Source organism: Ranitomeya variabilis, chromosome 2 (assembly GCF_051348905.1).
Source record: "Ranitomeya variabilis isolate aRanVar5 chromosome 2, aRanVar5.hap1, whole genome shotgun sequence".
NCBI classification, from domain to species: domain Eukaryota; kingdom Metazoa; phylum Chordata; class Amphibia; order Anura; family Dendrobatidae; genus Ranitomeya; species Ranitomeya variabilis.
In genome coordinates, this window is record NC_135233.1 from 1,062,237,049 (window position 1) to 1,062,262,752 (window position 25,704).

At 49.6% G+C, this 25,704-nt stretch overlaps 1 protein-coding gene across 4 annotated transcripts in view; it reads right to left on the reverse strand.

Moving 5' to 3' along the window:
* Window positions 1–25,704, reverse strand: part of ATAD2B (ATPase family AAA domain containing 2B) — a 138,498-nt gene that overhangs the window by 30,985 nt on the left and 81,809 nt on the right. For all 4 annotated transcript variants that reach the window (XM_077291498.1, XM_077291497.1, XM_077291496.1 and 1 more), the window contains 4 exons: window positions 24,042–24,353; window positions 23,588–23,717; window positions 23,215–23,401; window positions 5,631–5,816 (listed from right to left, as the gene is read on the reverse strand). In XM_077291498.1, coding sequence (XP_077147613.1) covers window positions 5,631–5,816; window positions 23,215–23,401; window positions 23,588–23,717; window positions 24,042–24,353 — 815 coding nt within the window. The remainder of the gene's footprint in view (window positions 1–5,630; window positions 5,817–23,214; window positions 23,402–23,587; window positions 23,718–24,041; window positions 24,354–25,704) is intronic.

The following is a 25,704-nucleotide window of genomic DNA, read 5'->3' on the forward strand; positions in this document are numbered from 1 at the left end:
CATCTTGTTCCTGAGTCAAGCTCTCCCTTTGCTGGGTAACGGTCATAGCCAAGGCATGACCCTGCAGAGCCTGAAGCAATGTGGAGGTTAGGTTATCTATAGACTGTGTCATAGATTGCGATATCTGAGTAGCCCATTCCGGCGTGGCATTAGACACCGAGGCATTGGCAGGGGCTTCTTGGGGCTCTGACACATTAGTTTGTATACAGTTCTGGCAATGCGGGTAGGTGCTGCCACTGGGGAGAGCGGTCCCGCAGGCTGTGCAGAAAGCATTATAGCAGTTCTGCCTGGTTCTCTTGGACCTTGAGCCCGGCATAGTGCACAGAGTGCAGAAGGGCTGCCAGCAGAGGACCTTACAGGGGTAGAGAAACCTATAGGGGAGCCTTATAGGTAATATGGATTCACAGCTGAGTAAAAAACCCAGCTGTGATCTTATCCCACCAGTGTGCGCCTAGGTCCAGCGCCGAAGATCCACAGTCCTGTGCCCCCCGGAGACTGGCTGCCTGGTCCTGGTCCTGCAGACCGGGAGATGCAGGGTTAATCTGCAGCAGAAAAATGGCTGCTGAGAAGGGAGAAGGGGGCGGAGAGCTGGAAAAAAGGAGGCAAGGCTGTGTAAAAACGCGTCCTTTCTGTCTTGATCCACCCCCCTTTATGACACTATAGAGTGTCATATTTGTCATCCGGGGGGCGGGCCGGGGGGGCGGAGAGGAGGCGGCGGCTTCAGCTAGGCCGAAGCCGGGGCCTAAATTAGATGCCTGAGGCCCAGGAGGGCTCCAGGCCGGCGCGAAAGTCCGGGAGGGGGTCGGATCTGAACCGGACCCCCCCGGATTTAAAGGCAGGATGGCGGTGGGGATATAAGCGGAAGGGGGAGCGCGGAAGGGGGAGCCCGGTTGGGGTCTCCCTGAGGCAGTATAGAGCTGGTGCTGCCGCAGAGACAGGGGTGCAGGGAGCCCTGTGTCTGTCTGTGCCATGCCTGCCTGCACTCCCCCCGGCCCCAACAGGAGCCCGCAGCTGGGCTGGGGTCCCTGGATGCAGGCGCAGTGTGCTGGCCCATTGCTGGGAGCTGTAGAGTGCTGCCTGTACAGGCCCTACCTGAGGTGTCTCAACCTAATACTCCCAGAGGGGGATTAGAGAGGGTGCTGTGTGACCATCAGGGGGCTTTATCCTCGCCTCGACCTCAACCCAGAAACCAAAAGGAATTGGGGAAGGAGGGGGGGTCTCGACTTCGAACCAGCACCCGAGGGACTGGGGAAGGAGCAACATGGGGAATAGCCATCTCTACTTCAACTGGGCACCCCATAATAGGGGGCTGAGGAAGGAGCCATGCCGGGAGTCTCACAGGAGACCCTCTTTTCTTCATCTATAATCCCGTCGGAAAAAAAGGAGTAAAAATCTTTTAGGTGTGCCTCCTATGCGACACTAAGCAAAAACTGGAGAAGGCTGATGCCGTCCAGGGGTGTATACTGCACAGGAGGAGCCACAGTTAATCTTTTTCAGATTATGCATAGTGTCGCCTCCTAGTGGACAGCAGCATAACACCCATGGTCCTGTGTCCCCCAATGAGGCGACAGAGTAATCTCGGCTTATACACGAGTATATACGGTATATAAATATATATCTATGTAGTTCCTCGAGTGGAGATGTGTATCATCGAGGTTGGTAGCCTCAGTGATACAAGCCCGGAAAAGCCGGCTCCAGCACATATAGTGCTGCAAGAGTTTATAGGACGTGTTAAGGGGGCAGGGTTTACAAGCAGTCAGAGATGGGTGGGATTTGTTGCTCAGATATATGGGGTGTGGTGCGGCAGCTATAAGGAAGTCCAGCAGTATTGTTGTGGCTCTGTGGGAAGACGTGTGCAGACCTCCAGTGTGGTCTGTCTCCTGCCAGATACATAGAGCTGGACACATTATTCTGTTTGGGTGAGTACGGCCTATAACGTAGGTGACACTTTGCACGCACTATTTATTTTGTCTTCCTTACGCCGAGAGGCTGCTTTTATGTTTGTTTTGTGGAAGGTTTATGAAGTTTTAATATGCTTCAGGAAAATGGCCGCCGCGATATCCATCTGCGCACGCGCGGCATCCCGCGGCCATTTTCCTGCAGCCGCGGCCAGCAGAGCGCCGCTTCTGCGCACGCGCGGCCAAAGGAAGATGGCCGCGCCCACCGATCACCAATGAAATAACGAACAGCGCGCTCTTTTAAATCCCCTGGCAGAGGATTCGGGACCTTGGGCATGCGCACACCACTACGCCACCAACGGAAAACTACGCAAAATCTGGGGGAAGACAAGACGCCCTTTTGACCAGACCAGCCTGATTGACAGGCGAAAACGGAGACTTTGCAAAGGTATTTCGGCAACTTAGGTGGGTAATAAACGCATAACAAACACACTAATGTAACGCCCACCTCTGCCCCTATTTAACGCTATTTTTATCCCATCTTCCAAAAACGTGGTGACAGGTTCCCTTTAAGAACTTGCTACTGGTGGATACATGAAGTGATCTGAGTGGAATCATAACAATATATTGAACACCCCCCCAATTTTCTAAGTAAATCTTTTTCTAAAGGTGCTACGGACGTGAAATTCTCCCCAGATGTCAGTAACAATCAATTCAATCCACATAGGCAAAGAAATCAAACCATAGATGTCCATAAATTGTGTAATAATTAGTGATGAGCGAATATGCTTGTTGCTCGGGTTTTCCCTAGCATGCTCGGGTGATCTTCGAGTATTTGTTAATGTTCGGAGACCAAGTTTTCATCACTGCAGCTGAATGATTTACAGCTACTACCCAGCCTGTACATGTGGGGGTTGCCTGGTTGCTAGGGAATCCCCACATGTACTCAGGCTGGCTAGTCGCTGTAAATCATTCAGCTGCGGTGATGAAACCTAAATCTCCGAACACTAACAAATACTCGGAGATCACCAAGCGTGCTTGGGATATAACCCGAGCAACGAGTACACTCGCTCATCACTAGTAATAATGAGAAATGACACTTATTGAAATATCATTATTGCTTTGTACAAAAGCCTTTGTTGGTGATGAAGCTTTAAGACGCCTCCTGTATGGAGAAACTAGTTGCAGGCATTGCTCAGGTGTGATTGTGGTCCATGCTCCCACAGACTCATCACATCCTGAATGTCCCGTAGGCTCCTTCTGAGCTTTTGTTCCTTCCATACATTTTCTATTGGATTCAGGTCGGTGATTGCTTGGCCATTCTAGCAGCTTTATTTTCTCTGAAACTAATTGAGAGTTTCCTTGGCTTTGTGGGATCATTGCATTGCTGAAATACAGTATAAACTCTCATTCCATCTTCAGCATCCTGGTGGATGGCAGCAGATTTTTATCAAGAATGTCTTGGTACATTTGTCCATTCATCCTTCCTTTAATCATATGAAGTTTGCTACAGCTACATGCTGAAAAGCAGCCCCACAACATGATGTTCCCACCTCCAAACTTCACTGTTGGTATGGTGTTTTTGAGGCGACATGCAGTGTTTTTGGCCTCCAAACATGGTGTGTATTATGGCATAAAGAGTGCAATTTTGGTCTCATCGTTCCAGAAACCATTCACCCTGTATTTTTCAAACTTGTCTAAATGTTGTCGAGCAAATTGTACATGCTCTTGACATGCTTTTTGTTCAGCAATGGAGTCTTGCGTGAGGAGTGTGCATACAGGCCATGGAGGCCGAGTGTATGACTTTTAGTTTTCTGTGGAACAATGGTACCCCTGCTGATTCCAGGTATTTCTGTAGCTCTCCACGGGTGGTCCTTGGACAACTCTTCTGATATTTTTTTCACTCCTCTGAACTCGACGGTAGCACCTGGTCATGGCCGGTTTATGATGAAATTATGGTTTTTTTTTTACTTATGGATTATGGCTCCAAAAGTGCTCACTGGAACCTTCAGTATTTTACAAATTGTTCTGTAATCAATGCCATCAGTATATTTTGCAAAAATTATGTTGCTTAGGTCTTGAGACAGCTCACTGGTTTTACCCATCATGAGATGTTTCTTGTGTGGGAACCTTGATAATGAGACACCTTTTTGTAGACCATCAGATGAACCAGCTGATATTTGTCACTAAGGGCAGGATTGCTTTCTAATTATTGATAGATTTTAGCTGGTGTCAGGACTTTCCATGGCTTTTTGCACCTCTCCATGTGCTCAATACTTTTTCCTTTGTCATTGCTCATTATTACACATACCCTAATTTATGGATAGCTATTGTTTGATTTCTTTGCCTTTGTTGATTGGCTGAGTTGTTACCGACATCTGGTGAGAATTTCATGTCAATAGCACCTTTAGAAATAGATTCTCAGAAAACTGATGATGTGTTCAATACTTATTTCACCCACTGTACAAACACTTTTTTTTTCTAAATATACTTTTACTTGTTTTTGCAACATGCTTATCACAGTAACTTGTGGGTCACAATACAGCATTATTTACATTATGAGATCTTTCTCCGTTTACCTACATTGCTTCTTCTACATCGGGACAGGAGCGTTACAAATGACATTGCATCAACAAGATCAGCAAGTGGCATGAATCCTATTGTAACACAGAGAACAGGTGAACAATACCTGCCCAGCAGCCAGGCGTCCTAGAAGACTGCCCAGCAGCCAGGCGTCCTAGAAGACTGCCCAGCAGCCAGGCGTCCTAGAAGACTGCCCAGCAGCCAGGCGTCCTAGGAGACTGGCCAGCAGCCAGGCGTCCTAGGAGACTGGCCAGCAGCCAGGCGTCCTAGGAGACTGGCCAGCAGCCAGGCGTCCTAGGAGACTGGCCAGCAGCCAGGCGTCCTAGGAGACTGGCCAGCAGCCAGGCGTCCTAGGAGACTGGCCAGCAGCCAGGCGTCCTAGGAGACTGGCCAGCAGCCAGGCGTCCTAGGAGACTGCCCAGCAGCCAGGCGTCCTAGGAGACTGCCCAGCAGCCAGGCGTCCTAGGAGACTGCCCAGCAGCCAGGCGTCCTAGGAGACTGCCCAGCAGCCAGGCGTCCTAGGAGACTGCCCAGCAGCCAGGCGTCCTAGGAGACTGCCCAGCAGCCAGGCGTCCTAGGAGACTGCCCAGCAGCCAGGCGTCCTAGGAGACTGCCCAGCAGCCAGGCGTCCTAGGAGACTGCCCAGCAGCCAGGCGTCCTAGGAGACTGCCCAGCAGCCAGGCGTCCTAGGAGACTGCCCAGCAGCCAGGCGTCCTAGGAGACTGCCCAGCAGCCAGGCGTCCTAGGAGACTGCCCAGCACCCAGGCGTCCCAGAAGACTGCCTACCAACAAAAGGACGGTAGATGAGATTAACAAATTTCGATACGGAAATTGACCAGCAGTTCTATACATATACTTTTTTTTTTTTTGGCGCACAGTATCACTGAATATCAATCTTACAAACAAACTTTTGTATGAGCTTACATTTTCCAAAAAGTCCGCCATGGCCACGATTGCAGCTTCCACAGGGCGAGTCAATATGCTTAATTTAGCCAGTGAACAAACTCATTTTTTTCCCCATTTTGCTTGATAAAAAAAACGGATAGAAGTCCGTTCTAATTTTATGTTTATTAGCTTTACATAAAAAATCTATAAAACACACAGATCCATAAATGCATACACACATACATCTGAGGAGCAGCTTCTTACCTCATCCGGCAGCTCCCCGTACACTAGTTCAGAGGTAGACAGTAGTAATATAGGAGAGAACGAGGGGATATCTTGCAGGAGCGTCAGAAAGGTAGCCCTCACAGTTTCATTGACAGCCTCCCACCAGTCGCCAATATGTGGCATGTAAACAACACTGGGTACTGTCCGCCGAGCTTCCCGGAACACCTGGAGAACAAGATCATTAAATGGAAAGTTTCATCGGAAAATCCTTTTATGTAAGCCATATCTGACATTTCATCATAATATGAAATAAATGCACTGGTTTGTAGCTCAGGGGCTTCTCATTATATCCAGACTTGTTCTGGAGCACATGCCAGGGCTATTCTCATGCAGACAGCCCATAAACTATATTTGAAGGGAATCTGTCAGAAGGTTTTTGCTATGTAATCAAAGAGCAGCATGATGTAGGGGAAGAGAGCCTGATTTCAGCAATGTATCACTTACTGGGCTGTGTGTTTCAATACAACCATTGTTTTATCACAAGGAGATTATCACTACAGGACTAGATGCCTCATATGCCTTGTAGTCCAGCCACGCCCCCAGCAAGGATTAGAAGCCGTCAATATATATTGTACACAGAAAGCTGCCAGTGTTGGGGGAGGAGTGGGACTACAAGACACAAAACACTATGTCCTGTAGTGATAAACTTGTGCTGTTAAAACATTGATTGTATTGAAACAGCAAGTACACTGGAATCAGGGTCTATGTCCCTACATTAGATTAAATAGCAAAAACCAGCTGACAGATCCCTTTGAGAGGTTACCTATCCTAAACAGTCTCCCAAGAGCATTCTGTCACATTGCAGTGAACAATGAGGTGCTTGGTCTAAATAGAAACCTCTCCTCTATATATATTCTTGTGTGAGAGCCAGAGAGGGATTCAAGGCGACAGATGCAAGCCGAGAGCCAGAGACAAGGTCGAGGAGACACATGCGGGGCGAGAGCCAGAGAGGGATTCAAGGCGACAGGTGGGGGGCGAGAGCCAGAGACGAGGTCGAGGCGACAGATGCGGGGCGAGAGCCAGAGACGAGGTCGAGGTGACAGATGCGGGGCGAGAGCCAGAGACGAGGTCGAGGCGACAGATGCGGGGCGAGAGTCAGAGACGAGGTCGAGGCGACAGATGCGGGGCGAGAGCCAGAGACGAGGTCGAGGCGACAGATGAGGGGCGAGAGCCAGAGACGAGGTCGAGGCGACAGATGAGGGGCGAGAGCCAGAGACGAGGCGACAGATGCGGGGCGAGAGCCAGAGAGGAGGTCGAGGCGACAGATGCGGGGCGAGAGCCAGAGACTAGGTTGAGGCGACAGATGCGGGGTGAGAGCCAGAGAGGAGGTCGAGGCGATAGAGGTACGGGGAGAGCCAGAGAGGAGGTCGAGGCGACAGATGCGGGGCGAGAGCCAGAGAGGAGATCGAGGCGATAGCGGCCCGGTGAGAGCCAGAGAGGAGGTTGAGGCGACAGATGCGGGGTGAGAGACAGATAGGAGGTTGAGGCGACAGATGCGGGGCGAGAGCCAGAGAGGAGGTCGAGGCGACAGATGCGGGGCGAGAGCCAGAGAGGAGGTTGAGGCGACAGATGCGGGGTGAGAGACAGATAGGAGGTCGAGGCGACAGATGCGGGGCGAGAGCCAGAGAGGAGGTTGAGGCGACAGATGCGGGGTGAGAGACAGATAGGAGGTCGAGGCGACAGATGCGGGGCGAGAGCCAGAGAGGAGGTTGAGGCGACAGATGCGGGGTGAGAGACAGATAGGAGGTCGAGGCGACAGATGCGGGGCGAGAGCCAGAGAGGAGGTCGAGGCGACAGATGCGGGGCGAGAGCCAGAGAGGAGGTTGAGGCGATAGCGGCCCGGTGAGAGCCAGAGAGGAGGTCGAGGCGACAGATGCGGGGCGAGAGCCAGAGACTAGGTTGAGGCGACAGATGCGGGGCGAGAGCCAGAGAGGAGGTCGAGGTGATAGCGGCCCGGTGAGAGCCAGAGAGGAGGTCGAGGCTACAGATGCGGGGCGAGAGCCAGAGACGAGGTCGAGGCGACAGATGCGGGGCGAGAGCCAGAGACGAGGTCGAGGCGACAGATGCGGGGCGAGAGCCAGAGACGAGGTCGAGGTGACAGCAACATCTGTAACTAGGGGCGGATTTTACCAAACAGGCAGCGGACTACTAACTACAGCAGAGGGAGACACCTAGCGGCTGGCTCCTTAAGGCTTTTTACAGAGATGAGACTACTTTTTCTGTAAATGAGGAGATTCACAACTTTGCGCTTTAGTATGCTGGCTTCCAAATAGAGCTAAGTTTATGGATACGACAGTGACCAATTGAACCCGTATGATATAGATAGATATATATATATAGATATATATATATATATATATATATATATATATATATATATATATATATATATATATATATATATATAGATATATATATATATATATATATATATATATATATATATAGATAGATATATATAGATATATATAGATATATATAGATATATATAGATTATATATATATATATATATATATATATATATATATATATATATTTTATTTTATTTTACTTTACATCACCATTTAAAATTAAAAAACTTACAATTTTCACAATAAAAAATAAACCCAGCATACAGCAGGAAGAGTCATCAATATTCGTAAAATGCACACTCCTTATTACTGTATATAAGGATAAAGTTTACAATCAGTGGTGAGAAAGGGAAAGACGAGAGCTCCTGCATGTCATGAATACACCAGAGTCTTCCTTTACTGAGAGAAGCAATCACATGGAGTCACTGCAAGCTTTTGTCCCAAGACTTTAACCCCTTCATGACCCAGCCTATTTTGGCCTTAATGACCTTGCCGTTATTTGCAATTCTGACCAGTGTCCCTTTATGAGGTAATAACTCAGGAACGCTTCAACGGATCCTAGCGATTCTGAGATTGTTTTTTCGTGACATATTGGGCTTCATGTTAGTGGTAAATTTAGGTTGATAATTTCTGAGTTTATTTGTGAAAAAAACGGAAATTTGGCGAAAATTTTGAAAATTTCACAATTTTCACATTTTGAATTTTTATTCTGTTAAACCAGAGAGATATGTGACACAAAATAGTTAATAAGTAACATTTCCCACATGTCTACTTTACATCAGCACAATTTTGGAAACAAATTTTTTTTTTGCTAGGAAGTTATAAGGGTTAAAATTTGACCAGTGATTTCTCATTTTTACAACAAAATTTACAAAACCATTTTTTTTAGGGACCACCTCACATTTGAAGTCAGTTTGAGGGTTCTATATGGCTGAAAATACCCAAAAGTGACACCATTCTAAAAACTGCACCCCTCAAGGTGCTTAAAACCACATTCAAGAAGTTTATTAACCCTTCAGGTGTTTCACAGCAGCAGAAGCAACATGGAAGCAAAAAATGAACATTTAACTTTTTAGTCACAAAAATGATCTTTTAGCAACAATTTTTTTATTTTCCCAAGGGTAAAAGGAGAAACTAGACCACGAAGTTGTTGTCCAATTTGTCCTGAGCACGCTGATACCTCATATGTGGGGGTAAACCACTGTTTGGGCGCACGGCAGGGCTCGGAAGGGAAGGAGCGCCATTTGACTTTTTGAATGAAAAATTGGCTCCAATCTTTAGCGGAGACCATGTCGCGTTTGGAGAGCCCCCGTGTGCCTAAACATTGGAGCTCCCCCACAAGTGACCCCATTTTGGAAACTAGACCCCCCAAGGAACTTATCTAGAAGCATAGTGAGCACTTTAAAGGGCCACTTTAACCAGATATTGTACCTGGAGGCGGTCCGAAGCGTCCTGTATGAATCCCCCAACTGCCGTCACTCTTCTCTTCAGGGCCGATGGTACCCGTCCCCTTCGCGTTGTTGCTTCTTAAATCCGGCGCCTGCGCTGTGCGTGCCTGCCTGGGGCCTGCGCAGTCTTCATTATCAGTAGCAGCTCAGATGCAGGGTGCCTGACTGCGCAGGTGCAGGCAGTGCGGCCGCCCTGTTACTGAATCCCCGCCCCGCACTGTTATTCATTATGCACAGTGCGGGGCTGGCATTCCTGGGCATGCGCACTGCGCTTGTCAGACGCTCCCCCGGTCCCCCGCCTTCCAGCGTTGTTCTTTGTGGCTGTTCCAAACGTCGGCAATGAAACCTGTATATTCGGGCAATGCTGGAAGGCGGGGGACCGGGGGAGCGTCTGACAAGCGCAGGGCGCATGCCCAGGAATGCCAGCCCCGCATTGTGCATAATGAATAACACAGTGCGGGGCAGGGATTCAGTAACAGGGTGGCCGCACTGCCCGCACCTGCGCAGTCAGGCACCCTGCATCTGAGCTGCTGCTACTGATAATGAAGACTGCGCAGGCCCCAGGCAGGCACGCACAGCGCAGGCGCCGGATTTAAGAAGAAACAACGCAAAGGGGGCGGGTACCATCGGCCCTGAAGAGAAGAGTGACGGCAGTTGGGGGATTCATACAGGACGCTTCGGACCGCCTCCAGGTATAATATCTGGTATGTGTGGCCAATTTATAAAACGCTTTATTGAGCTAATAACAATCAAAAACTAAAAGAGCCACCTTGTTAGACTGCAGCATTACTGCTGCACAAGGTGGCTCTTTTAGTTTATAACGGCTGGGGGGGGGGGGGGGGGGGTGACAGTGGCCCTTTAAACCCCCAGGTGCTTCACAAATTGATCCGTTAAAAATGAAACAGTAATTATTTTAGCCTCAATTTTTTCATTTTGACATGGGCAACAGGATAAAATGGATCCTAAAATTTGTTGGGCAATTTCTCCCGAGTACGCCGATACCTCATATGTGGGGGTAAACCACTGTTTGGGTGCACGGCAAGGCTCGGAAGGGGAGGCGTGCCATTTGACTTTTTGAATAGAAAATTAGCTCCAATCGTTAGCGGACACCATGTCGCGTTTGGAGAGCCCCTGTGTGCCTAAACATTGGAGCTCCCCTATAAGTGACCCCATTTTGGAAACTAGACCCCCCAAGGAACTTATCTACATATGTGGTGAGCACTTTGAACCCCCAAGTGCTTCACAGAAGTTTATAACGCAGAGCCATGAAAATAAAAAATAATTTTTCTTTTCTCAAAAATGATTTTTTAGCCCACAATTTTTTATTTTCCCAAGGGTAACAGGAGAAATTGGACCCCAAAAGTTGTTGTCTAGTTTCTCCTGAGTACGCTGATACCCCATATGTGGGGGTAAACCACTGTTTTGGCACACGTCGGGGTTCGGAAGGGAAGTAGTGACGTTTTGAAATGCAGACTTTGATGGAATGCTCTGCGGGCGTCAGGTTGCGTTTGCAGAGCCCCTGATGTGCCTAAACAGTAGGAACTCCCCACAAGTGACTCCATTTTGGAAACTAGACCCCCCAAGGAACTTATCTAGATGTGTGATGAGCACGTTCAACCCCCAAGTGCTTCACAGAAGTTTACAATGCAGAGCCGTGAAAATAAAAAATCATTTTTCTTTCCTCAAAAAAGATGTTTTAGCAAGCAATTTTTTATTTTCACAAGGGTAACAGGAGAAATTGGGCCCCAATATGTGTTGCCCAGTTTGTTGTGAGTATGCTGGTACCCCATATGTGGGGGTAAACCACTGTTTGGGCGCACGTCAGGGCTCGGAAGGGAAGTAGTGACATTTGAAATGCAGACTTTGATGGAATGGTCTGCGGGCGTCACGTTGCATTTGCAGAGCCCCTGATGTGCCTAAACAGTAGAAACACCCCACAAGTGACCCCATTTTGGAAACTAGATCCCCCAAGGAACTTATCTACATGTGTGGTGAGCACTTTCAACCCCCAAGTGCTTCACAGAAGTTTATAACGCAGAGCCGTGAAAATAAAAAATAATTGTTCTTTCCTCAAAAATTATGTTTTAGCAAGTAATTTTTTATTTTTGTAAGGGTAAGGGTATGTCTCCACGTTCAGGATTGCATCAGTCTTTGGTCAGGATTTTATGCAAGTAAAATCCTGACGAAAACTGCACCTGAGGTCACTGGCAGGTCACCTGTGGTGTACCTGCGTGTTTTGCTCATAGTAGCAACATGCAGCGTTTTGAAAAAATGCACAACGCATGCGTTTTCGCGGCAAAAACGCATGCGTTTTTAAACGCATAGTGGAGTCTGGATTTCATAAAATCCCATCCACTATGCTGTAACATCTGGACGCTGCGTTTTTGACGCAGCAGAAAAACGCAGCGTCAAAAACGCAGCGTTTCCTGAACGTGGAAACATACCCTAACAGGAGAAATTGGACCCCAACAGTTGTTGCCCAGTTTGTCCTGAGTACGCTGGTACCCCATATGTGGGGGTGAACCACTGTTTGGGCGCACGTCGGGGCTTGGAAGGGAGGGAGCACCATTTGACTTTTTGAACGCAAGATTGGCTGGAATCAATGGTGGCGCCATGTAGCGTTTGGAGACCCCTGATGTGCCCAAACAGTGGAAACCCCTCAATTCTAACTCCAACACTAACCCCAACACACCCCTAATCCTAATCCCAACTGTAGCCATAACCCTAATCACAAGCCTAACCCCAACACACCCCTAACCACAACCCTAACCCCAACACACCCGTAACCCTAATTCCAACCCTAACCCTAATCCTAACCCTAATCCCAACCCTAACCCTAATCCCAACCCTAACCACAACTGTAACCCCAACACACCCCTAACCCTATCCGTAACCCTAACCACAAGCCTAATCTTAACCCTATTTCCAACCCTAGCACTAATTCCAACCCTAACTCTAATACCAACCCTAACTCTAAGGCTATGTGCCCACGTTGCGGATTCGTGTGAGATTTTTCCGCACGATTTTTGAAAAATCTGCAGGTAAAAGGCACTGCGTTTTACAGCGGATTTACAGTGTTTTTTTGTGCGGATTTCACCTGCGGATTCCTATTGAGGAACAGGTGTAAAACGCTGCGGAATCCGCACAAAGAATTGACATGCTGCGGAAAATACAACGCAGCGTTTCTGCACGGAATTTTCCGCACCATGGGCACAGTGGATTTGGTTTTCCATAGGTGTACATGGTACTGTAAACCTGATGGAAAACTGCTACGAATTCGCAGCGGCCAATCCGCTGCAGATCCGCGGCCAATCCGCTGCGGATCCGCAGCCAAATCCGCACTGTGTGCACATGCCATAACCCTAACCCTACCCCTAGTTCTAACCCTAGTTCTAACCCTAACCCTAGTGGAAAAAGGAGATTTTTGTGTACTCACCGTAAAATCTCTTTCTCCGAGTCAATCATTGGGGGACACAGGACGAATGGGTGTTATGCTGCTGCCACCAGGAGGACACTAAGTTAAACACACACAAAAGATTAACTCCTCCCCTGCAGTATACACCCACGGCTGGACGATCCGGAGCCAGTTTGGTAACAAAGCAGTAGGAGTAAACCAGTTAATAACAGCAAACATGTTATAGTCAAAACACAGACTGAAAAGAATAAACGAGCCAAACTAGGCTAACAGGGAGGGTGCTGTGTCCCCCAATGATTGACTCGGAGAAAGAGATTTTACGGTGAGTACACAAAAATCTCCTTTTCTCCTACGTATCATTGGGGGACACAGGACGAATGGGACGTCCCAAAGCAGTCCCTGGGTGGGCACAAGAAGTTATAAATGCTGTGCGTGCCTACGAGCTACAGATGAGACACTGCCGCCTGTAGGATTCGCCTACCGACGGACGCGTCTGCCGAGGCCTGAGAGTGCACATGGTAGTGCCTCGTGAATGTATGCAGGCTGGACCATGTAGCAGCCTTGCAGACCTGTGCTGCCGAAGCCTGGTGCCGGATGGCCCAGGACGCGCCGACTGACCGGGTAGAGTGAGCTTTGATCCCCGGAGGTGCGGCGTGACCCTTGACACGGTAGGACTCTTGGATGGCGGAACGAATCCACTTGGCGATGGAGGCCTTGGAAGCAGGTAGACCCCTCCGTGGCCCCTCCGGAAGAACGAACAGGGCGTCTGACCTACGGAGAGACGCAGTTCTGGAGACATAACGTCTGAGACCCCTCACTAAGTCCAGAGTGTGGAGAGCCCTTTCCGTGCGGTGAGAAGGAGCAGGGCACAGTGAGGGAAGGACAATCTCCTCATTAAGATGGAAGGAGGAAACGACCTTTGGAAGAAAAGTCGGACATGTCCTTAGAACTACCTTATCCTGGTGGAACACGAGGAAAGGAGGTTTGCAAGATAGAGCTGCCAGCTCAGAGACACGTCTAATAGATGTGACAGCTACGAGGAAGGCAATCTTCCACGACAAGAACAGCAAGGACACTTCTTTCAAGGGCTCAAAGGGGGGCTCCTGAAGAGCACAGAGGACCAGATTTAGGTCCCATGGTTCCAAAGGCATTTTGTAAGGCGGAACCATATGAGAAACTCCCTGGATGAAGGTCCTGACTTGCAGTCTGTTTGCAATCCGTCTCTGGAAAAGAATCGAGAGAGCAGAGATTTGGCCCTTAAGAGAGCTGAGGGCAAGGCCCAAGTCTACTCCTGATTGAAGGAATTCCAAAATATGAGGAATAGAAAATTGGAGGGGGGAACGTCCCCGATCCCTGCACCAGGCGAAGTATACCTTCCAGGCGCGGTGGTAGATGCGCATGGAAGAAGGCTTGCGTGCGCGGAGCATGGTAGATATAACCGTCTGGGGCAGACCCTTCTGCCTCAGTACCCAGGACTCAACGGCCACGCCGTTAAACACAGGGCCTCTGAGTTCGGGTGGTAAATGGGCCCTTGAGACAGGAGGTCTGCGCGGCTCGGTAACCTCCAAGGTACGTCTGAGACCAGTTGTATCATCTCGGCGTACCATGTCCTGCGCGGCCAGTCCGGAGCGATGAGAAGTACTGGAATCCGTTCTGCCTTGATCTTCCTGATTACCTTCGCCAGAAGAGGAATTGGGGGAAAGATGTATGGGAGTCTGAAACCCTGCCATGAGAGGACAAGAGCGTCGGCTCCGAAGGCTGAGGGATCGTGAGACCTGGCCATGTAGACGGGAACCTGGTAATTGAGGCGAGATGCCATTAGATCCACGTCCGGGGTCCCCCATCGAGAGCATATCTGGTGAAAGATTGCGGGATGGAGAGACCACTCTCCGGGATCGAGGCTGTGGCGACTGAGAAAGTCCGCTTCCCAGTTTTCCACGCCTGGGATGTAAACTGCTGAGAGTATGGAGTGATTGGTCTCGGCCCAGCGGAGAATGAGCGCTACCTCGACCATGGCCGGTCTGCTGCGAGTGCCGCCTTGGCGGTTGATGTAGGCTACCGCAGTGGCGTTGTCGGACTGGACCCTGACCGCCCGGCCGGAAAGGAACGGATGAAACTGGCGGAGAGCCAGTCTGATTGCCCGAATCTCTAGGATGTTGATGGGCAGCTGGGATTCCTGCGGGGACCAGCGACCCTGAGTCGAGTGACGTTGGAACACTGCACCCCAACCGAAGAGACTGGCGTCTGTTGTGACAACCAGCCAGTGCACCGGAAGGAAAGACTTCCCCCGAGTCAGGGAGGACCTCTTGGTCCACCACCTGAGGGACTGCCTGATTGGGCGAGGGAGCAGGAGACGGCGGTCGAGCGAGGCGGGATTCCTGTCCCATACTGTTAGAAGGGCATGTTGAAGGGGACGGAGGTGAAAAACAGCAAAGGGCACTGCCTCCATCGCTGCCACCATCCTGCCGAGTACCCTCATGGAGAAACGTAGGGAGTGAGGGCGAGGTTGGGTAAGTTTTCGGACTTCTCTCTGTAGAGTGGATACCTTTTCCTGAGGTAGGAGTACCAGACCCTGAGAGGTGTCTAAGATCATTCCCAGGTAGGAAATGGTTTGAGCCGGGACTGGGGAAGATTTCCTGAAGTTGATTTTCCAACCCAGACGCAAAAAAGTATTTATAGTGACGTCCACTGCCTCTGAGCAGGATCGAAAGGAGGGGCCTTTTATGAGAATGTCGTCCAAGTAGGGCAACACCACTATGCCTCGAGCATGGAGAATGGCCACGGCAGCTGCCATGACCTTGGTGAACACCCGAGGAGCGGTGGCCAGCCCGAAGGGTAGGGCGACAAACTGAAAATGGTGCCCCTGGACCGCGAAGCGGAGGAAGCGCTGATGAGACGGTAGGATGGGAATGTGCAGGTACGCGTCTTGAACATCTAGAGATGCAAGGAACTCGCCCTCTTCCAGAGAGGCAATTACCGAGCGGAGGGATTCCATACGGAATTGACGAACGCGGACGTATTAGTTTAGAAGCTTGAGGTCTAATATTGGACGTACTGAGCCGTCCTTCTTTGGTACAATGAAAAGATTGGAATAGAAACCTTGGTACCTCTCTTTCTGAGGTACCGGGATGATGACCCCGTCTTCCCATAGCGACCTTATGGCCTGGAAAAACTGACAGACCCTTGCCCTGGGAGGAGGGGACTGAAAGAAACGAGATGGGGGAAGAGAGACAAACTCTATCTTGTAACCGAAGGACACTAGGTCGCGGACCCATCGGTCGGGAACTACCGAGAGCCACGCATCCCGAAAGAAGAGTAGGCGGCCGCCTACTCTGTCGGTGTCCTTCGGCGTTTGCCAAAAGTCATTGAGGTGGAGACCTGTTAGGTCTGGGCCCTCGGGATCCCTGTTGTCTGGGTCTGCCTCTCCAAGTGGGAGAAGGTTTGAAAGACGGCTGGGAGGCTCTGTCCTTGCGCTGACCTCTCCCGACGCTGGGTGGTGCGGAGGAGGGATTAGACCAATTGGAGCCGAAACGGAAATATCGGCCTCGGCGAAAGGGGCGAAAAGTTCGTTGCTGGGGAAGGAATTTGCTCTTTCCTCCTGTGGAGTCTGCGATGATTTTGTCTAGTTTATCCCCAAATAGGCGTTCGCCTTGGTATGGGAGAGACGTGAGGGATTTTTTGGATCCTGAGTCCGCTTTCCAGTCCCTGAGCCAAAGGGATCTGCGGATCGTGACAGCATTGGCCGCTGCCTGTGAGGCACAGTTGGCCGCATCTAGGGATGCGGAAACTACAAAATCCCCCGCTCTGGCGATCTGAGTTGCCAGGTGAGAAATTTCTGGGGGTAAGTCGGCACGTAGTGCTGTAGAGGACAAAGACTCGGCCCAATGGGACATGGCTTTTGCAACCCAAGTGGCGGCAAAAGAGGGAAAGAGAGAAGCTGAGGAGGCTTCAAAGGCCGATCGAGCCATCTGTTCTATTTGTCTATCGGTGGGATGCTTGATGGACGCACCCTCAGAGGAGGATAGAACCGCCTTGGTGGCTAGCCGCGACACTGGCGGGTCCACGGAAGGTGACTGAGACCACTCCTTAGTCAGGTCCTGTGCAAACGGATACTTCAATTGCATAGCCTTCTGACCTGAGAAACGTTTATCCGGACGGACTCTATGGAGATCCACAATGTCCTTGAATTGAGGGTGCGTAGGAAAAAATTTATGAGGCTTTGTGGTTCGCCCGAATGACACGGGATGAACCGCCTTGGACGGGGTTTCCTCCTCTAACTGTAGCGTCTGACTTACAGAGTCTATAAGAGAATCTAGGGTCTCCTGATCGTGACGATACTCTGGAGAACAGGACGCGTCGGATGCGTCGTCCAGGAGGGATTCCCTGCTATGAGTCGGGGATGAATGACGAGAGACATCGCTCTCTGAGTCTGAGGGCTGATCACGGAGCGGAGATATTACTCTGGACCTCTTCTTGGATGAGTGAGGGCTTCTAGAAACGGTACGACCTCTAGACCGTGAAGGGTTCTTAGACCGCGTTATAACCTCCGTGGAAGTTCCCTGAGTAAGGGGCGGCTCACGGAGGGACTGTATCGTCCTTTCCAAAGATGCCACAGATCGAGCGAGGGAGGACGCCCATGCGGGGGTACTAGGCTCGCTACATTCCGGATCAGAGGCCGGAGTATCCTGTGCCGCAGGCATTACGCAGGCGGAGCACAGCGGGGTAGTGTGACCTCGGGGCAGAGATACCTTGCAGGAGGTGCACACAGCAAAAATAACCGAGTGGGTCTTTCCAGTCCGTTTATGCCTAGACTGTGACATGTTTGAGATTAAATGAGCGTACTAGCAGGGGGGGGGAGACAGTCCTACTGAGTGCGTCTCACCAAAAATCCTGCGGTGGCCTGGCAGGGAGATCCTGAAGTCCTGTGCACTGCGGTGCTGCAGAGCCGCCAGCGCACTTCCTGATCCAAGATGGCCGCTGAGATGTGAGAAGGGCGCTTCTCGGGAACGAGAAGCGCCCAGGGAGGGGGCGTGTCGTGGGCGGGCGGCGGCGTGCTTGTAGACGGGCGCTGTAGTCCGGCCCGGGCCTGGGAGCCGCCGCCCTCAGAGGTATAACGCTGCCCCGCGGCTGCAGAGCCGCCCGCTGCCCCGCGGCTGCAGAGCCGCACGCCGCCCCGCGGCTGCAGAGCCGCACGCCGCCCCGCGGCTGCAGAGCCGCACACTGCCCCGCGGCTGCAGAGCCGCACGCTGCCCCGCGGCTGCAGAGCCGCATTAGAAGAGAATAAGGGGGGCCCCCTGCTGCCAGCTCGTCGGTCCCCGCACTTACCTTGTGCGATGGGACCGATGCTCCATCCACCTTCACCTTGATAGGGAGAGGGTGGAGAGCTACTGCCGCCATGTGTCAACCGCTATATTCAGTGGTGATGCAGTGGGCGGCTGCACGGACGCCGTCAAACTGTCCGGCTGTGCCCTGGCTCCAGGAGACTTAGGTGGATGATTAGTCCCCGTGGTCGCCTGAGAGGGAGGGAGGGAGATCGGAACGCTAGGGAACCGTCGCCACACTGAAAGGTGAGCCAGGGCTGGCATCCATCGTCGCGGGAAAGGATACAGGAGGAACGCTCCATGTACTTGCCCGTTGTTGGTGCGGGAGAGATCAGAGCTGAAAATTTGCCTGTCGCTCCCTTCTCTCCGTTAAATCAAAAAAGAAAATTGGTGGGGTCCTGAGGACCCAAGTGCCTCCTGAGACACTAAGTAAGAACTGGCTCCGGATCGTCCAGCCGTGGGTGTATACTGCAGGGGAGGAGTTAATCTTTTGTGTGTGTTTAACTTAGTGTCCTCCTGGTGGCAGCAGCATAACACCCATTCGTCCTGTGTCCCCCAATGATACGTAGGAGAAAAGAAAAAAATATATTTTCTTTATTTTATTATTGTCCCTACCTATGGGGGTGATAAAGGGGGGGTTTATTTATTATTTTTTTATTTTGATCGCTGTGATAGAACCTATCACAGCGATAAAAATGTACTTGTAACGTATCTGCCGGCCGATTCGGCGGGCACACTGCGCATGCACCCGCCATTTTGGAAGATGGCGGCGCCCATGGAGAAGACGGAAAGACACCGGGAGCCTCGGTAAGTATAAGGGGGTGGAGATCGGGGCACGGGGGGGGGCGTCGGAGCACGGGGGGGGGGGTGGCATAGGAGCACGGGTGGGGCGGACAGGAGGAGCGGAGCACAAGACGGAGGGGAGCGGAGCACAGATCGGTGGCTTGGGGGGGCGATCGGTGGGGTGGGTCACATAAGTGTTTCCAGCCATGGCCGATGATATTGCAGCATCGGCCATGGCTGGATTGTAATATTTCACCAGTTTTTTAGGTGAAATATTACAAATCGCTCTGATTGGCTGTTTCACTTTCAACAGCCAATCAGAGCGATCGTAGCCACGGGGGGGTGAAGCCACCCCCCCCTGGGCTGAAGTACCACTCCCCCTGTCCCTGCAGATCGGGTGAAATTGGAGTTAACCCTTTCACCCGATCTGCAGGGACGCGATCATTCTGTGACACAGCATATGCGTCACAGGTCGGATTGGCACCGACTTTCATGACGCATACGCTGTGTCACAGGTCGGGAAGGGGTTAAATCAAAGTTCCTCAAGGACAGAATAACCGTGGTGACCAATTCCCTCCAACTCAATGAGTCTGTATACATCCATGTACACTCGGCTCCCTCTAGTGGCGGCATTTTGTGCAGCTCTAAGAACCTAAAGACTACGTAACTCTATAGCATTGTGTAGACTAGGTATTTATGTTCTGAAACTTTTAAAACTGGCACCGGGCGGTGTACAACCAGCCAAAGTACACCAAAGATTTAGCCAAGAATTTCCAGATTACACTTACATTCCGAGAACATGAAGCAGAGAACATTTGGAATGGATATAACACCCTCATTTTCTTCTTTGCACACAGTCACAACATCAGATTTAACATCTGGAACCATTTAACAGCTCACTAAGAGAGACAGGATTTTCTGCCAGCTGACAAATGCAGATGCGGAGTGTAGATCCACTTAATTTGGGGTTTATCTGCAAATATGCCAGTTATCCCCTGGGTACTGCAGACGAACGGCACTGGTCAGAGATGGGTCCCAGGAGGTGAGCAGACCTTTCTGTGCTCCTTTATACATAAGGAAAAAGGGTCAGAATGTCTAAAAAACAAAAAGGTAAAGGGAGAGCAAAAAAAATGGGAAAGAGGTCAAAAAAAAGGGGAAAGAGGGCAAAAAAGGGGAAAGAGGGCAAAAAAGGGGAAAGAGGGCAAAAAAGGGGAAAGAGGGCAAAAAAGGGGAAAGAGGGCAAAAAAGGGGAAAGAGGGCAAAAAAGGGGAAAGAGGGCAAAAAAGAGGAAAGGTTAAAAAAGGGGGAAGAGGGCAAAAAAGGGGAAAGAGGGCAAAAAAGGGGAAAGAGGGCAAAAAAGGGGAAAGAGGGCAAAAAAGGGGAAAGGGCAAAAAAGGGGAAAGAGGGCAAAAAAGGGGAAAGAGGGCAAAAAAGGGGAAAGCGGGCAAAAAAGGGGAAAGCGGGCAAAAAAGGGGAAAGCGGGCAAAAAAGGGGAAAGCGGGCAAAAAAGGGGAAAGCGGGCAAAAAAGGGGAAAGCGGGCAAAAAAGGGGAAAGCGGGCAAAAAAGGGGAAAGAGGGCAAAAAAGGGGAAAGAGGGCAAAAAAGGGGAAAGAGGGCAAAAAAGGGGAAAGAGGGCAAAAAAGGGGAAAGAGGGCAAAAAAGGGGAAAGAGGGCAAAAAAGGGGAAAGAGGGCAAAAAAGGGGAAAGAGGGCAAAAAAGGGGAAAGAGGGCAAAAAAGGGGAAAGAGGGCAAAAAAGGGGAAAAAGGGCAAAAAAGGGGAAAAAGGGCAAAAAAGGGGAAAGAGGGCAAAAAAGGGGAAAGAGGGCAAAAAAGGGGAAAGAGGGCAAAAAAGGGGAAAGAGGGCAAAAAAGGGGAAAGAGGGCAAAAAAGGGGAAAGAGGGCAAAAAAGGGGAAAGAGGGCAACAAAGGGGAAAGAGGGCAAAAAAGGGGAAAGAGGGCAAAAAAGGGGAAAGAGGGCAAAAAAGGGGAAAGAGGGCAAAAAAGGGGAAAGAAGGTAAAAAAGGGGAAAGAGGGCAAAAAAGGGGAAAGAGGGCAAAAAAGGGGAAAGAAGGCAAAAAAGGGGAAAGAGGGCAAAAAAGGGGAAAGTCACACTCTAGAAGGACTGTAGAGAGACTTCCATTACGGTCTAGAATTGAGGAGACAAAAGTGCCTGGCACAAAGTTAAGATACCAAATGGGCAAGACCGGGTGTCAAGACTGACCACCTGGAGGAAGTCTTCACCTTAGACTTGAGAAACCAGAGAGCTCTGAACTAGAATTTATAACGTCTAAACAACCCTAAAAAGAACCTACAGGTCAAACAGAAGGAAGGAGAGAAAAATGGTCGGATTTGCTGCATTTCAAAAAGGAGAGGGATGTGCGATGATCTATGTGAGATCACGAGGGCTCCCTGGCATTGGACACAATCAGCGAGTCCAGTGGGTTTGACAATAGCAGTTCAACAACTATGATGTAAAACACAGTGACTGTAAATTTGGGTGGAAGAGGGCACTCTGAGAAAAGGATATCTTGAAGACTTGGAGAATAGAAGTGCCATGACCAACCAGGAATGGAGAACAAGGAAACTCTGGGGAGGGTGATGGAGATGTGGCGGTGCATCTTTCGTATCCACAGGAACTTCCAAGAGCCCATTGAAATTATGAAGGAGCACAGAACTTCTACCCATAAATTGATAAAGCTGGACACAGTTGTTGACATCATTCAGAACCAGTATAAGATGAAACAAGACATTTCTTGGTAACCAAAAGTCAATTTTAATAAAAACATGGGAATCCACTCAAGAAGGAATTGGGTAAATTACCCCTCACTGAGGAAAGAAAAGATGGAGAATTCTATCTCACATTCAAAGAAGACAACCTCTCCGACATCTGACTGCGGCTTGCTAGCAGCCCTCATAAAAAAAAAAAAAAAAAAAAAGATTACCTCCCACCTGAAGGTGCCCCATGATTTGGACAACTGGCTACTCCAGAGTTTGGAAGCAGTCTGCCCAGATTGGTTGTGGTGGTGCCAGGAAGGAGAAGGCTTGAGGAAGATTTCCTCATGTCTTGAGGAGTTGAAGCCTGACTGGAAAGCCTGGAACTTGATTGCGAGAGGGTGGAACAATTACCCCTGGTTGTCTCAGAGATGATTTCGGATGATGTGGCACCAAACAGATGAAATTCTTGAGAATGGTGAACCACCCAGAGATTTGTGTAGAAGCTGTTTCCACACTCCAGGCCTTCAGTCAAGGACCATGTGGAGTGCGACAACGTCTCTGGTAGACTGAGAAAAATACCTCCTAGATTCTAAAGAGGCCGAGTAAAGCCATGTGCCGGAGTGAACAATCTGATTGCCTACATCACAAATTTCCAGGGTACTGGAAAGAATTCCATGGCTTATTTGAGTGGATGAGGTAAAGACCAACTAATAAGCTGAGCTTGCCGCCTCAAAGGCTGACTCTGCCAGGGGCTCATTGTGTCTGTCAGTGAGATGTGAAATAGCCACTGCATCCACATGGGAAGAGGGTTTGAGGATCTGCCTCTAAAAATGAGGTCAGAGGTGTCTGGAAATTTGGTCATCCGGAAGCGTTCCACCAGGTGTTTCCATCCTCTTAGTAAAGTCTTAAACTTTTTCCTATGTGTCTTGCTCTGGAAGTAGAGCAGGCAAGGGTATGAGGCATGGAGCAACTACCTGAGGACCTAGAGGCCTTGAAGGCACCTGCCTGGAATCAGGGAGAGAGGGGAGACAGTGTGAATGATTCAGCACTGTTCTTTCTTCCCGAAGAAAATCTAGGTCCTTTTGCCAACCTAAAAGAAAATAAGGCAATACCTAAAGAAGAAACAAATTTGGAGAAGCCAGATCTGTGTCTACCACCTACATGACACGAAGCAAAGGTGGCTTCGCTCTGTTCCAGTGAAGGGTGTCGCCTGCTGAGGAGAGCTGACTATTTCTGAAGGCATCAGCCAACAACCCGTGGTACCTGCTGAGGAGAGCTGACTTTTTCTGAAGGCATCAGCCAACACCTGTGGTTCCTGCTGAGGAGAGTTGACTTTTTCTGAAGGCATCAGCCAACACTCGTGGTTCCAGTGTCCCTCCCAATGAAGTGAGCGAGAAAGAGAACTTCCCGAGATGCGAGCTACTAAGACTCCGTGCAGAGAAGTTACTCAGAGTCTCCAGACTACGAGCATAACGAATGCCGTTCAGCCCATGAAGCATTTCCCCAAGGCTCAGCAGACTCCTACTAACCTGTGCACAGGACTCCTCAGGAGTTTTAGCGCTGACTGAGTAAAGTGCTGGCAGGTCCAGTCGATGCACAGAGAACTTTTCAAGAATGTGCAACACAGCTGGCGCAAGGTGCGAAGTCTGCCCTGAGCCCGGCTCCCCACACAGGAGAAACCTGGGCCGGTAAGAGGTTGGCTGGTGACAAGCTGATCTGCAAAAAAAAAAGAAGAAAGAAATATACGATATGTTACATATTGCAAAATAAATATATCTTTGCAGAGATCATTACTGGCACACATATGTAGGGCACCAATGCGGAGAAAATAAATAGGCATAGGCCCTATTACCAACCCGTACATGACGGCCCTCGCGTACCCTCCCTTTCCCGGCCACTCACGTTGTAAAGTGGAGGAAGGGCTTGTGGGGAGCAGCTGGCTGTTTCTTTGGTGATCCTGAGACAGAACTCACATCAAATATGGACAACGGGCTCTCATCCTCGCTGTCATCCAGGAGGAGACTGGGATCGTCTGCAGATGGGAGAACGCGGGCGTTAGGACTAATCTTGGTACATGAGACATTAAATATCAGCTGGTCATTGCCTATATTTCTGGGTGAGTTTTCTTACCCCACAAAGGACATCTATCACTTTTCTGATTATTGCGACCCCCCCACCGGCTCTGAAATGGATGAAGGACTGGAGGGGAGGCTCCTGCTGCAGACAGTTGTCTTACAGCCAGTCACAAGACAATGATGAGAAGGACATTGCTGATGTCCTGGGGCACACACCTTATATAGATAAAATAGCATCAAAGGGAAGGGGATTGTAATTTATTTGTGAGGACTATCATTACCGTCTTTCTTGTGGTCTCTGCTAAACTCAGCATGAGGAAACACTTTGTGCAGCGCGTGGATTAGGTCCGTGAACGTCCTCTGGAGCAGGGGCCTTATGACGAGCGTGAGCGCGTGCCCGGGAGACATCACAGCACGTTGAGAAGCAGGCACAATGTTTGTCATTGCATGGTAGAAATCGTGGGCACCGAGAACGACTGAAGAGACGTCCAGCTGTAGCTTCTGACTGCTGGCATAGATCTGGGGGTAGCGCCGGCGAAGGGCGATCAAGGCAGCCTCAGTGCAAAGTGCTTTAATGTCAGCGCCACAGTAGCCTGAAACGCGTCACATAAGGTAGACAATGAGAAATGTATCAGCGAGCACCATCCATGACGCCACAGCTCCGTGCAAACAGACGACGAAGGCAGCGGCATCCAGAAAGGCCACCATAATAAACAACATAAATAACGGGGTGTCAGAGAAAACAGTCTCAAAACCAAAAGGAAGCTTCAAGACAAATCGGTTTTAGGTGCGGATGTAAAACTTCTATTTTTCAGAAATAAATGTTATACACAATATATAGTCATGTACTACTTTGCCTCCGGCTAATCAGAACCATTTGGCAAATAATTCTACATTTTGGACACTGGTTCGGTACAGCAAATCCCTTATTAATGTAACAATCAAAACACTATAAAAGTGAAGCGGTGGGTGGCCACCTCAGATATTAAAATGGCTAACATACAAAACAAACCCGGAGCCTGCTAAGAAAAAGCAAGGCAGTGCCAAAGGCTTAAAACTAAACGTTTCTATATGTTTTCCTATGTATTGCAGCCCTTTTATGTCTCCAGACCCCGACACGACTGATCTGCAGAGCTTTTATGGGGCCGCAACGTATAAATGTATGTATGTATGACACGACTGATCTGCAGAGCTTTTATGGGGCTGCAATGTATAAATGTATGTATGTATGACACGACTGATCTGCAGAGCTTTTATGGGGCTGCAATGTATAAATGTATGTATATAAACATGACACGACTGATCTGCAGAGCTTTTATGGGGCTGCAATGTATAAATGTATGTATGCATGTATGACACGACTGATCTGCAGAGCTTTTATGGGGCAGCAACGTATAAATGTATGTATGCATGTATGACACGACTGATCTACAGAGATTTTATGGGGTCACAATGTATAAGTGTATGTATGCATGTATGACACGAATGATCTGCAGAGCTTTTATGGGGCTACGATGTATAAGTGTATGTATGCATGCATGACACAACTGATCTGCAGAGCTTTTATGGGGCAGCAACGTATAAATGTATGTATGCATGTATGACACGACTGATCTACAGAGATTTTATGGGGCCGCAATGTATAAATGCATGCATGACACGACTGATCTGCAGAGCTTTTATGGGGCCACAATGTATAGTGTATGTATGGATCCATGACACGACTGATCTGCAGAGCTTTTATGGGGCCGCAATGTATAAGTGTATGTATGCATGCATGACACGACTGATCTGCAGAGCTTTTATGGGGCCACAATGTATACTGTATGTATGCATGTATGACATAACTGATCTACAGAAATTTTATGGGACCGCAATGTATAAGTGTATGTATGCATGTATGACATGACTGATCTACAGAGCTTTTATGGGACCGCAATGTAT